Source organism: Ictidomys tridecemlineatus, chromosome 3 (genome assembly GCF_052094955.1).
Source record: "Ictidomys tridecemlineatus isolate mIctTri1 chromosome 3, mIctTri1.hap1, whole genome shotgun sequence".
NCBI classification, from domain to species: Eukaryota; Metazoa; Chordata; class Mammalia; order Rodentia; family Sciuridae; genus Ictidomys; species Ictidomys tridecemlineatus.
The window spans coordinates 124,717,890-124,731,646 of record NC_135479.1 but is presented as its reverse complement, the minus strand read 5'-3'; the positions used below and the strand labels follow the sequence as shown (position 1 = coordinate 124,731,646).

General features: G+C 37.2%; 1 protein-coding gene across 1 annotated transcript; it reads left to right on the top strand.

The window, feature by feature from the left end:
- Nucleotides 1-6,094: 6,094 nt before the first annotated feature.
- Nucleotides 6,095-6,364, top strand: LOC101955795 (non-histone chromosomal protein HMG-17). Its single transcript, XM_040270567.2, has one exon. It carries the CDS (start codon nucleotides 6,095-6,097, stop codon nucleotides 6,362-6,364), a length of 270 nt encoding a protein of 89 aa, XP_040126501.2.
- The last annotated feature ends 7,393 nt before the right edge of the window (nucleotides 6,365-13,757 follow it).

Below are 13,757 nucleotides of genomic sequence, written 5' to 3'. Positions count from 1 at the left end.
TGGGATTACACACGTGTACCACCACACTGAGGGAAAATCTTTTTTTTTTAATCATCTTACGAAAATATTCACTATTAAAGTATTAAAAGGAAAAGAAGTCAAAAAACAGAATGCATAATCACATTTAAAATTGTGTGTGTCTATAGAAAAATAAATAGTCTGGAACTTAATATTCCTAATATTAATGATGGATATTTCCATAATGTGAATTCATGGTTGACAAAAAATATATAATTTTAAATTCTTTCTAAATTTTTTGTAATGAACATATCACTTAATCATTGGAAATTAAGATGTCATTTTTTAAAAACTATATCGTGGAATAATCAACAGCCAGTAGAGATTAATTTATAGAAGGTATTAATTTATTATAGAAGAAATGTCTCAGAGAGAGAGATAGAAAATGTATTATAAAGACTTTTATTTTTTAAAGAGAGAGTGAGAGAGGAGAGAGAGAGAGAATTTTTAATATTTATTTTTTAGCCCTCGGCGGACACAACATCTTTGTTGGTATGTGGTGCCGAGGATCGAACCCAGACCACACTTTTACAGGTTTGACTATATAGCTTAGTGGTAGACTATTTGACTAATGTGTGAGGTCTTTGGTTGATTTCCAGCCTGGCTCAGGAAAAAAAAAAGAGAGAGAGAGAGACTTTACCAAGATGTTAACTATGGTTCTCTTAGTGCAGCAGCATTATGAATTATTTTTCTTTGAGCTTTTCTATGTTTTCCAAGTTTTCTGTATTAAAAAGCAGTACTTCAAAAAGAAAAAGTAGCTATGTCTCTCTCTGCAGATAGTCCACATTCTCCCTTGATTGCATATTCTTTGCTTTACCCCAAAAGTGTCTCCTTTTGAGATTGCCCCCATTCTTCCTTGAATGTGTATCTACTTTCCTGAATAAACTTCTGCTATGCCTTTGAAAAAAAAAAAAAGTAAGAGTTAATAAAAAATAAAAAACAGTATTGTTAATTTTTAAATTATAAATTAAATAGAAAAATATGTTTTCACAATAAAATTAAGCAAGCAGTGAAAACTTTATTAAAAAGAAATTACAGAAGACATAGTTTTGGACTAAGCTGCTGCAACAGACCAGACTAAAAATCAAAATGGAGCCACCCATATTACAGTCATACACCCAAACAGACCAATGTCCTGGTTACCAAAAGCTTGGTCCTTGTCCTTGATGTTAATCCAATAATGAGGACATAGTTTTAAGAAAAAAGAAGGCTTACTGCTTTGCTATCAATGGAGAAACTCAGGGGACTCCAGTCCCAGAGGCTATGACTCAAAGGTTACATTCCAAGTGTTCTCTCTTAAAGTTGTAATTCACTTGCTAATTTGGGAGATAGTCATTTCTGAGATATTCTGGTACCATCCACAAAATCTGGATTACTACATTGCTATCGTAGGTGGAGGACAGATAAATCTGCCTTGGATAGGGAAGAAAGGTAATCCTATTTCTCCTGAAATTAGGGAGGCAGGGAGATTAGGGAGGAGCCGGGAGAGAGAAAGAGAAAGAAACATGACCTTTTTAAAAGTAAATTTTAGTGGCAGAGCAGCAAAGGCTATATTCAATGCATAAAGTAACCTCTGTTACATTAAGATGTGGAAGTTTCTGCTGCTTAAATCCTTTTACTTACATCAGTAATAATGTCAATTAAGACCTTAAAACTAGCTTTTGTAATTCTGGCTTTGTATTTGTTTTTGTTTTTGGTGTATTGATCTGTAAAACATTATTTTTAATATTTTCAAAGTAGTATACTTGAAAAATAATTTTAATTTGTCTAAATTGAGACCAGAGTTTTCCTTCAAGAAACCAAGAATTGAGAATTCTAAAATAACTTTAAAATTTTCAAAAGGCAGTTCCTGGAACAATTCAGTCCCACAAATTGTGCCTCATTTTCTAAATAATTATTGAGTGAGTGATTCCAGAGACATAATTTTATTTTATTTTATTTATTTTTTTTTAATTTTTAATTTTTAATTTATTTATTTTTTATTGTTGATTGTTCAAAACATTACATAGTTCTTGATATATCATATTTCACACTTTGATTCAAGTGGGTTGACATAATTTTAAATATTTCAAGCCAGGTGCAGTGGCACATGTCTGTAATCCCAGCAACTCAGGAGGCTGAGGAAGGAGGATCACAGGTTGGAGTCCAGCCTCAGCAATTTAGCAAGACCCTATCTTAAAATAAAAATAAAAAGGCTTGGAGATGTAACTCAGTGGTAGAGGGCTCCTAGATTCAATCCCAAGTATTGAAAAAAAGATTCAGATTCTGAATAGCATCTTTGATATTTTTAATCACAGCACGTTATTAGCTATGGAATATAAGAAATAGTATCGAGGCCTGGCACAGTGGCACACACCTGTAATCCCAACAACTCAGGAGGCTGAGACAAGAGGATCATAAGTTCAAAGCCAGCCTCAGTGACCTAAAGAGTACCTAGGTAATTTAGCAAAACCTTGTTTCAAAATTAAAAAAAAAAAAAAAAATTAAAATGCTGGGGATGCAGCTCCATGGGTAAGCTCCCCTGGTACCAAAAAAAAAAAAAAAAAAAAAAAAAAAAAAAAAAGAAAGAAAGAAAGAAAAGAAAAAGAAATTAATATTGAGGTTGGGAACTTAGCTCAGCAAAGGCCTTGGGTTCCATATCCAATACTGAAAAAAAAAAAAAACATAATACTGTAACAGGCATTCACTTGATACTTTGACTACATATCCCATGGCTTTGAAATGTACATTTTTTTTTTTTCTTTTTCCCTAACCTTGTCCTCCCTGATCTTTTTCCTAACTCTCTCCTCCCTGACCTTCTTTTCCCTGATATTCTGATGCTTTTCCCTAAATTTCTTCTCCCTGAATTTTTTCTTTTCCCTGAATTTGTCCTTCCTAGTCTCTCCTCTCTAATCTAATTTTCTCTGAATCACCTCTGTAAAACGCCCCCCCCCAGTTCCTGTGAGTAGGCAGAATCACAACCTTTAGGCAGAAGTCCCCTGTGTTTCTCCTTTTCTAACAAAGCAATAAAACTTTTAAATTTTTTTTTAAGGCCTTGTCTTTATTATTGGATTGGTGTCCAAGCTTTTGGTTACAAAATTAAAGAAAATTACTTTTTAATTTTGTGTGTGTGTGTGTTCAGGCTTTTCTGTGTACAGTGGTGTGTTTTGCCACTGAGCTATATCCCCAACCCTTTTTTAGTTTTTTATACTGAGACAAGGTCTCACTAAATCACTAAGGCTGGCCTCAAAACTTCAATCCTCCTGCCTCAGCCTCCTGAGTTGCTGGGATTATAAGGGTACCACCACACCCAGATAAAGTAACCTAACTCTTGCGCTGTGTTTTAGCTCAGTGATACAGCGCTTGCCTAGTATGTGTGAGGCACTGGGTTTGATTCTCAGAATGTAACAAGAGTTCACTTGATGCTCTGACTATATACCTTGTGGCTTTGAAACTTAAGTGTTTCTTTTCCTTGAACTTCTCCCTGATCTTCTTTTCTCTAACCTTCTCCATCCTGATCTTTTTTTCTTTGATCTTCTCCTTCCTGATCTCTCCTCCCTAATCTCATTTCTCTGAATCACCTCTACAGATAGAATTACAGCCTTTGGGACAGGAGTCCCCTGTGTTTCTCCTTTGCTAGCAAAGCAATAAACTTTTTTCCTTTTTCTCAAAAACCATGTCCTCATTATTAGATTGGCATCAGGGACAAGGACCAAGCTTTCAGTCACAAAAAGGTAATCTAGAGACAAAATAGAACACATATGAAAGAAAAAAAGGCTATGTTTTGTACCAGTGATCTAAATAATCCCATAGAAAAACGGACAAAGCACATAAACAGCTGAGATCAAACTTAATAATGGAGCTGGAAGTGTAGCTCAGTGGTAAAGCACTCATCTAACATGAGCAAAGCCCTCAGTCTATAAACAAAGGACTTAAAAACAGCATACTACAGGGACACAGCCACATCAATTCCCAAGACCACAAAAAATAAACAAATAAGTAATAAATAAGTAAAATGACCAAGCTGTGAGTGGTAGTGTTACAGGGCTAGGGTCTGCCACAAAACCAAGCCAGCTCAGCGGCCCCCGCTTCAAACATTGATTCTCCTGAGCAGAGCAAACGATTTCACACAAGTCACTCAGAATAACAAGCATGAGTTTATTAGAAGGGATAGAAAATGGGGAGAAGGGGACACTATCAAGGGTGAGATTGGGTCCTCTCAGAGAAAGGGACAATGTGCCTCTTCTGCTCTCCAATTTCATGAGGGTGTCCCAAGGACATTTCCAGAGAGTACAGCAGGATGACAATAGACTTTCAAGTCCCCATTGTTCATGACAACGCTAGATCACTTTGGCCCAAGCTGACCAGTTCTAAGTGGAAGCTGTTCTTAATTGAAAAAGAATTGTCATTATCTTCCTGAGTTCTGAGATCTGATCTGTCTGTGTAAATGTCACTAAAGTCCTGCTTCAGAGTAGCTTGTGTGCTTATCTGTATTTTGGGACAGCATTTACCCTGCAGATAACAGGTTGTTTGCCAAGGAAGGTATTGTATCCTATGGACTTAAGCCAGTCGGGCTTTACTTTTTAGAAAAGAAAACAGGTGAGCCAGGTGTTGTGGCACACACCTGTAATCCCAGCAATTTGAGAGGCTGAGGCAGAAGGATTGCAAGTTCAAGGCAGCTTCACCAGTTTAGTGAGACCCTAAGCAATTAGCAAGAGAACCTGTTTCAAAATAAAAAGGGCTCAGTATGAGGCTCATTGATCAGGTACCCATGGGTTCAATCCCTGGTATTAAAAAAAAGAAGAAGAGCTTCTGTAGAGCACAAGGCAATTTAATGGCATCTTGAAGATTAAAATTACTGCAAGAATGAAAAAGGAAAACTTAGTTCAGTTGAAACTTCTCACTCCTTTCACACAGAATATTGAAATATTTTTATTTCATTGTACTATATACAGTTTTTTTTCTTTTTGGTACAGGAATTGAACTCAGGGGCACTCAACCACTGAGCCACATCCCCAGCCCTATTTTGTATTTTATTTAGAGACAGGGTTTCACTGAGTTGCTTAGTGCCTTGCTTTTGCTGAAGCTGGCTTTGAACTTGTAATCCTCCTACCTCAGCCTCACAAGTCACTGGGATTACAGGTGTACACCACCACATCATCCTTAATTGTTGTTATTATTGTTGTTGCTGTTGATTGAAACCAGTAGTAGTAGTACTCTACCATAAAGCCACAACCCAAGTCTTTTTTATTTTATTTGGAGACAGGGTCCCACCAAGTTTTGAGGCTGGCCTCAAACTTGTGATCATCCTACTTAGGGCTTCTTTGTAGCTGGAATTATAGGTGTGGGCCACCACACCAGATTTATATACTTAATTGTTTACAACATATTTACAAATGTTGTAAACAACATTTTCCAGCAACCCATATTCTCTTGGAAGTTGTTTGTTTGTTTTTGCATTGCTTGGGATGGAACCCAGGGCCTTGCATATGCTAGGCAAGTATGCTACAACCCAGCTCCCTTTTAAAAAAAAAATCTAACTGTATTTAGTATTTCATAAATATTTATTGTGCAATTAAGAATTAAGCTTGGGGGCTGGGGTTGTGGTTCAGTGGTAGAGCACTTGCCTAGCACATGTAAGGCTCAGCACCACATATAAGGTTCGATCCTGGGCTGGGGATGTGGCTCAAGCGGTAGCGTGCTCCCCTGGCATGCGTGCGGCCCGGGTTCCATCCTCAACACCACACACAAAGATGTCGTGTCCGCCGAAAACTAAAAAATAAATATTAAAATTCTCTCTCTCTCTTTAAGAAAAATACAATTGAGACATAAATTGCTATTAATCTTTAAAAAAAAGGTTTGATCCTCAGCACCACATAAATGTAAAATAAAGATATTATGTCCACCTAAAACTAAAAAATAAATTTTAAATAAATAAATAAACAATGGTCTTGTGTTCATCTACAACTTAAAAAAAAAAAAAAAAAAGAGGAATTAAGCTTGTGGAGCAGTGTGAAGAAGAGGCAAGAATGACCTCTACACCAACCAAAGCCATGGGCTGCTGCGTCCCGGCATCTAGCACCTGCCTCCCCCAGCCATGCCCAAGAGAAAGGCTGAAGTGGATGCTACAGGAGATAAAGCCAAGGTGAAGGACTCAAGGTTATCTGCTAAACATGCTCCTCCAAAGCCAGAGCCCAAGCCTAAAAAGGCCCCTGCCAATAAGGGAGAGAAGGTACTCAAAGAAAAAAAGGGAAAAGCTGGCCCTGGCAAGGATGAGAATAACCCTGCAGAAAATGGAGTTGCCAAAACAGACCAGGCACAGAAAGCTGGAGGTGCTGCAGATGTAAAAAGGAGTGTGTCTTTTTGATAACTGTGTCTTTCTGGTGACTGTACAGTTTGAAGTACTATTTTTTATCAAGTTTTATAAAAATGCAGAATTCCATTTTGCTTTTTTTTTTTTTAAAGCTTTGTTATTAGCACACAGAATACTTTGTTCTTATTTGGGGGTGTGGGGAGCATATGTCACTAGTAGAATGTCTCCAAAGCCGGATTGCTGAGGGGGAAAATACCTTTCCCTGCTAGTTTTGAGAGACTTCCTCCTGGCTCCCAAGAGGAGGGATTCCCTGATGTAGACACACATAACAATCTTGGCACAAATGCTTTGTGATATGGAAAACTCAAATTCATATTTATGTCCTTCTCTCCCCCTCTGCCATCCACATAGAGTTAACTCCCCTAAACTCAGACCTGTAAGGACCGGACTCTCCAAAATTGGCTTTACCAGTGTGTCAGGCAATCTGAACTTTCCATGATATCACTGATATGGTTAGTGTCCCTCAGAAGAGCAGCAGTTCCTTTACATTGTGGATCTTCAGATTAATAATTCTGCCATTTTCAGAAAGTCAAGGTCACTCATGAAAAGTTGTTAAACAACATGTAAATGTGAAATGTCAACCCTCACTCTAAACTTTCATTACTCAGAGCTTACTCAGTGGCTTTCTGATTTTGGTGGCCTACCCAAGAAGGAATTTTGAAAGTTTTGTGTACTGTTAACGATTGTCTGCCCATGTCTTGTCTGAAATACTATGATTGTTTATGAAAAATACCTTTAAGAAAGCCGGATACAGTTTGGCTTGAAAAAAAAAATGGAATTAAGCTTGTTGCTCGGTGTAGTGGCACACATCTATAATCCTAGTGGCATGGGAGGCTAAAAAGGAAGATCACCAGTTCAAAGCCAGCCTCAGCAACTTAGCGAGGCCCTATGCAACTCTGTGAGACCCTGTCTCTAAATCAAATATAAGTAAGGAATGGGGATGTGACTCAGTGGAGAAAAAAAAAAAGAATTAAGCTTGTCTATTTTAACATTGCTGTTACATCTGAAATAAACTTTCATGATGTTCTGGTAGAATAAATGTATATTTAGTGAATGGATGGATAGGTTTTTTGATCCACTTGGGAAGAATACAATAAGTCACTCTAAAAAATTTGAAATTAATGTATTTCTAAAAGGCAGCTGGAATATAAGTTAAAAGCAAGGATTGTAGAATCAAACTCTCTGGCTCTTCCACTTACTAGCTCTAAACTTGAGCAAATTATTTAAACTCTCAGTGCCCTGGTTTTCACAATAGTGAAACTGGGATAAAAATAAGTACTTTTTACAAAATAAGCAGATGTAAAGATTAAATGAAACTACATATAAGGTGCTTATAGTAATGTGTTACATATTAGGTATTCAATAAATGTTAAATATGGTGATGATGATTGTGAGAATCAAGCTCATCTATCCAAACCCAAAGAATGGACTGAGAAACAAAAGGTACAGAGAAAGTAAGGCTTTTAATGATGGTCTTGCAAGATCGAGTGTCTGGATGAGCTGGCACACCTAGAGCAGTGACCATCAGCATTTAATTCCCTAGTGCACAGGGTTCCTCCCTTGATTCCTCATTGGCTGACTACATGGGGTGTAGTATCTTCCCAAACATCACCTAGGTTTTACTGTCTCCTCTTGGGTTATTTAAAGAAATGCATCTTTAGTTGTCCCTACCTCCCCTGTTGTCTTGCATCAGGAAGACCTTCTTCGGGTGAGTGCATTTTGGAACATGTATAGTTTATCTTTTTGGACAGGCTGGCCCCTTCCCTTTTACCTTCTGTTTTTCAAGGGACTATGTATTTGTTACACTCCAGTGTTAACTGCTTATACCTTCCTACTCTGCTCTCCACTCCAGTTGCTTTTCTTATATCCCAAGTAATTTTATTTTTTTTTTTAAAGAAAATCCTGTATGATTGGAATCTACAGTTCATTTTTTTTTTAAAGAGAGAGAGAGAGAGGGAGGGGGGGAGAGAGAGGAGAGAGAGAGAGAATTTTTAATATTTATTTTTTAGTTCTCGGCGGACACAACTTCTTTGTATGTGGTGCTGAGGTTCGAACCCGGGCTGCACGCATGCCAGGTGAGCGCGCTACTGCTTGAGCCACATCCCCAGCTCCCCAAGTAATTTTACATTTTAAGCTAAATACTGAATTCTGAAAACGGACCACTGAAATTTCTTTTCTTTTTTAAAAAAATATTTTGTTTATTTAGTTGTAGTTGGATACAATACCTTTATTTTATTTTTATGTGGTACTGAGGATTGAACCCAGGTCCCTGCATGTGGTAGGTGGGCACTCTCCCGCTAAACCACAACCTGAGCCCCTGGATCACTGGAATTTCTATTTCTCACAAAGTCAGTAAATGAACAAGCCATCACATGTTTAGAGATGGGGAGAGAGGGAGACTCTGTGATTATGGTTGAGTTTAACAAGAATTTTGTGTGTCTGTGGTACTGGGGATTGAACCAGGGGCCCTTGTTCATGCTAAGTAAGTGCTCCACCACTGAGTTACTTCCCCACCCTTAACAAAATAATTCTTTGTTGTTGTTATTGTTGTTTAAAAAAGAGAATTCTTATCAGTAGAGAAAAATAAAGATTGAAAAATCACAAAAAGTGGAAAAAGAAAGTACTGGGGATTGAAATGAAAGAACCTAGGTTATACACATTTATTTTAATTTTTTATTTATTTTTTAAAATATTTTTAGTTGTAGGTGGACACCATACCCTTATCTTGTTTATTTAGTTTTATGTGGTGCTGGGGAGCGAACCCAGTGCCTTGCATGTGCTAGGCACATGTTCTACCACCGAGCCACAAATTCAGTCTATCTGTACTTACTTCTCAGTAAGTACAAATAGACTTTTAACCGGTTAAAAGGCAAAAACCGGCTAAACATCTATTTGTACTTACTGAGAAGAAATGAGGAGAAACTGAAGAAATAGTGTGGGTATGGCTCAGTGGTGGATCACTCGCTTAGCATGAACCATGCCAGGGTTCAATCTCTATCACTATACAAGAAAAAAATATATACTGAAGAACAACAATGAGAGCTAAATGATAAGATGAAGTGGAGATATTTAAAATATGGAAGAGATGAGGCCAAGTAGCTAGGGATGAGATAAGAAACGGGGAGAAGCTGGGTATTGTGGCACATACCTATAACCTCAAATCAAGGCCAGCCTGGGGAACATAGTGAGACTCTGTCTCAAAAATATAAATAAATAAATAAATAAGTTGATCGGGCATGGGGCACACGCCTATAATTCCAGTGCATGCCTATAATCCCAGCAACTAGGAAAGCTGAAGCTGGAGGATTGCAAGCTCAAAACCAGTCTTAGCAATTTAGTGAGACTCCAAAGTGACTTAGTGAGACCCTGGCCCAAAATAATAAATAAGTAAATAAAATGAAAAATAATTAAAAAGGGCTGGAGTATAGTTCATTGGTAGAGTGCCCCTGGGTTCCACCTCTATTAACACACATACACATGTGATATCAAGCCAAAGAGACCCCATTTTGTTTTGTAACTCCATTTTGTAAAACAACCATGCCAAGTAGAAGGGTCCTGACCAGGGCAAGATCTTCTTTTCTTTTTGCTATAGAAACCTTTAAGAACACGGAACTACCTAATGGGGCATTGTTTCTGTAACTAGGGAAACAGGGCTCTGTTTCTGTAACTGGGGTGACCGGGCTAACTGTGATTGGTTAGGCTTCCCTCCACTTGACTGCACTCTATTACTTCTGTAACCTGGCTTGCTTGCATTGGCTAGACCCCCAAACTCCCTTTTGCAGTTTTCAGGCTTATAAGGAGCACCCTTGCTATTGTTTGGGGCTGATCAGGGGAACGGCTTTATGTTCTGGTTAGTCACCACCTGTGTGCTTCAATAAAGGCTTGATTTGATTATATGTGAGTGGTCTGGAAGTCAATTTATAAAACCTGGACGATGCTTTAACTATAACACACATACACACATACACACACACACACACACACACACACACACACAGTGCAAAAATGACCTGATTGTGTGGTCCTGGAATAGTAATATGAAGTTGAAAAATGTCTTGTCCACTCACCTGAACATTTCTCTACTTCTCTTCATCACCACTGGGGCTACCAGAACCCGGATTCCCAGTTCTATGTTCAATGCATCCCAGTCCTGGATTCTCTGCAGAGCAGACCAGGTAGATTCTCATTCTTCTGAAAAAGTTACTTCTTTCTTTTTCAGTTAATTTTTGTACCTTATTAAAGAATCAATTAGTTTTCAAGAAATTTTTAGAAAAATTCAAGATCTCATTCCTTTCCATAACCATTTTTCCTTTCCCAGAGAAGAAAGGAAAATTTTTACATTTTCAGCTTATTATTTTTGCTATCTTCCATATATCTAAATAATGTGTGGGCATTATCTATTGACACCCTAATGTAGAAGAAGGGCCCTTTGGTTTCTTCCCTTACTGCTGCTATTTACATATGCATCCTTGTTATTGCTCTCCCTACACTTCACTCCTACTGGATTTAGGCTAGATTAGTATTTTAGTATATTCATTAATTCAGATTTAAACCATAAGATAAATGAGGATTACTTCTCTAGAATGAATTTGTATTTTTCCTACAGTTTTCACTTGACTTTTTTAAGTTGGTTAATGTCCTACCTACTTAGCAGTAATACAAACCTAAGTTACTAATTGTCTAAAGGGTCACTAAAGAAATTCATCCTTAGCTGGATGTGTTGGCACATGTCTGTTATCCCAGCATCCCAGTGTCACAAGTTCAAAGCCAACTTCTGCAACTTAGTGAGGCCCTAAGCAAATTAGTGAGTCCCTGCTTCAAAATAAAAAAAATAAAATAAAAAGGGCTGGGATGTGGCTTAAGCACTCCTGGGTCCAATCCCCAGTGGAAAGAAAGAAAGAAAGAAAGAAAGAAAGAAAGAAAGAAAGAAAGAAAGAAAGAAAGAAAGAAAGAAAGAAAGAAAATTAATTCACAGCAAGCATTCTATCAGGGGTTTATATTGAAGAAAAAATCTATCCCAGAGATTATTGTTGTTATTTATTATTATTATTATTACTGGGATTGAGCCCAGGGGTGCTTTACTACTGAACTACATTCCTAAACCCTTTCACTTTAATTGCTCAGGGGCTCTCTAAATTGCCAAGGCTGACCTTAAACTTGTGATCCTCCTGTCTCAGCCTCCCAAGTCAATGGAATTATGTGTGTGAGCCACCATGCCTAACTCTCCCAGAGACTTTTTACCTTCTCAAAACTGGTCTCATTACACCCATTTCAACTATCATTCTGATATCTCCCTTAACCAACATCCCAGGAACTTACTGACATCATTTCTCCTCTGTTAGAAACATTTGTTTATTCCCCCTTTGCATTTTTTGTTGTTGTTGTTGTTACTATTTTTCTGATACTGAGGATTGAATGAAGTGATGCTCTACCACTGAGCTACATCCCCAGCTCTTTTTCCTTTTTTTTTTTTTTTTGAGACACGGTCTATCTAAGTTGCTGAGGGTCTCACTAAATTTCTGAGGCTGACCTCAAACTTGTGATTCTTCTGCCTCAGACTCCTGAAATGCTGAGATTTCAGGCCTGCACTACGACACCCAGCCAGTGTCCTGGAATTTCCTGATGATGTGCTTTGGTGTGTATCTGATGTATCTATTTTTTTGGCACTAAATGGTATCTATCAATCTAGTACCACATGTCCTGCTTCTTTTTTTTAACATTTATTTTATTTTTAGTGCATTATAGTTATGTATAATAATGGAGTTAATTTTAAATATTCATAAATGCATATAACAGGGCTGAATTTGTGGCTCAGTGGTAGAACATGTGCCTAGCACATACAAGGCACTGGGTTCGCTCCCCAGCACCACATAAAACTAAATAAGCAAGATAAGGGTATGGTATCCACCTACAACTAAAAATATTTTAAAAAATAAATAAAAAATTAAAATAAATGTGTATAATCTAGGTTCTTTCATTTCAGTCCCCAGTACTTTCTTTTTCCATCCATCCTCCCTTTCCTGATCTTCTTCTTCTACTCTATTGGTTTTCCTTTTATTTATTTATATATTTATTTTTAATTGGTACATTATATTAATATATAAAATTGGAATGTATTATGTAGTACTTATGCTTGCACATGGCATGAGTTGGTCAACTTCATTCCCCCGTTCTTTCCTTTCCCCTCCCTTTGACCCTTGCTTACATTCTACTGATCTCCCTTTTATTTTCATGAGATTCCTCATTTTTTATTTCATTTTTCTCTCTCCAGCTTCCACATATGAATGAAAACATACATGTTTTGTCCCTAGACTTTCTGAGTCTGGCTTATTTCACGAAGTATGATGTTCTCCAGTACCATCAATGACATTTTGTTCTTCTTTATGATTGAGTAGAACTCCATAGTATGTGTGTATATATATATACACACTATGTTTTCTTTAACCATTTATCTGTTGGTAGGCACCTAGACTGGTTTCATAACTTGGCTGTTATGAATTGTGCTGCTCTAAGCACTTGTATGTATGTGTCATTATAGTATACTGATTTTAATTATTTTAGATTAATACCAAGGAGTGGGATAGCTAGGTAAGATGGTCATTTCAATCACAGTCTTTTAAGAAATCTCTATATGCGTTCCAAAGTGGTTGTATTAATTTGCAGTCCCATCAACAATGTATAAGCATATCTTTTCCCCACATCCTCACCAGCAATTATTATTATTATTATTACTTTAGAGAGAGAGATGAGAGAGAGAGAGAATTTTTTAATATTTATTTTTTAGTTTTCGGCGGACACAACATCTTTGTTTGTATGTGGTGCTGAGGATCGAACCCAGGCCGCACGCATGCCAGGCGAGCACCCTACCGCTTGAGCCACATCCCCAGCCCCAGCAATTATTATTTTTTTATTTTAAATTTTTTTATTTGTTTTAATTAGTTATACATGACAGTAGAACGCTTTGGTGCACTTTGATATATCATACATAGATGGGATATAATTTCTCATTTTTCTGAGTGTGCAGAATCATATTGGTCATGTAATCACATATATACATACAGTAATAATGTCTGTTTCATTCTACTATCTTTCCTGTCCCCACATCCCCTCCCTTCTCCTCCCATCACTTCCCTCTACCTAATCTAAGGTAACACTATTTTTTTCTAGTGCCCTCCGCCTTATTGTGAATTAGCATCTGCATATTAGAGAAAACATTTGGTCTTTGGTTTTGTGGGATTGGCTTATTTCGCTTAGCATTATATTCTCTAACTCCGACCATTTACTGGCAAATGCCCACATTTTGCTCTTCTTAAAAGCTGACCAATATTCCATTTTATATATATATATATATATATATATATATATATATATATATATATATATATAT

Bases quoted from the DNA above. Each gene is read 5' to 3' on its own strand.
- LOC101955795 (XM_040270567.2), top strand. From the start codon at position 6,095: ATGCCCAAGAGAAAGGCTGAAGTGGATGCTACAGGAGATAAAGCCAAG.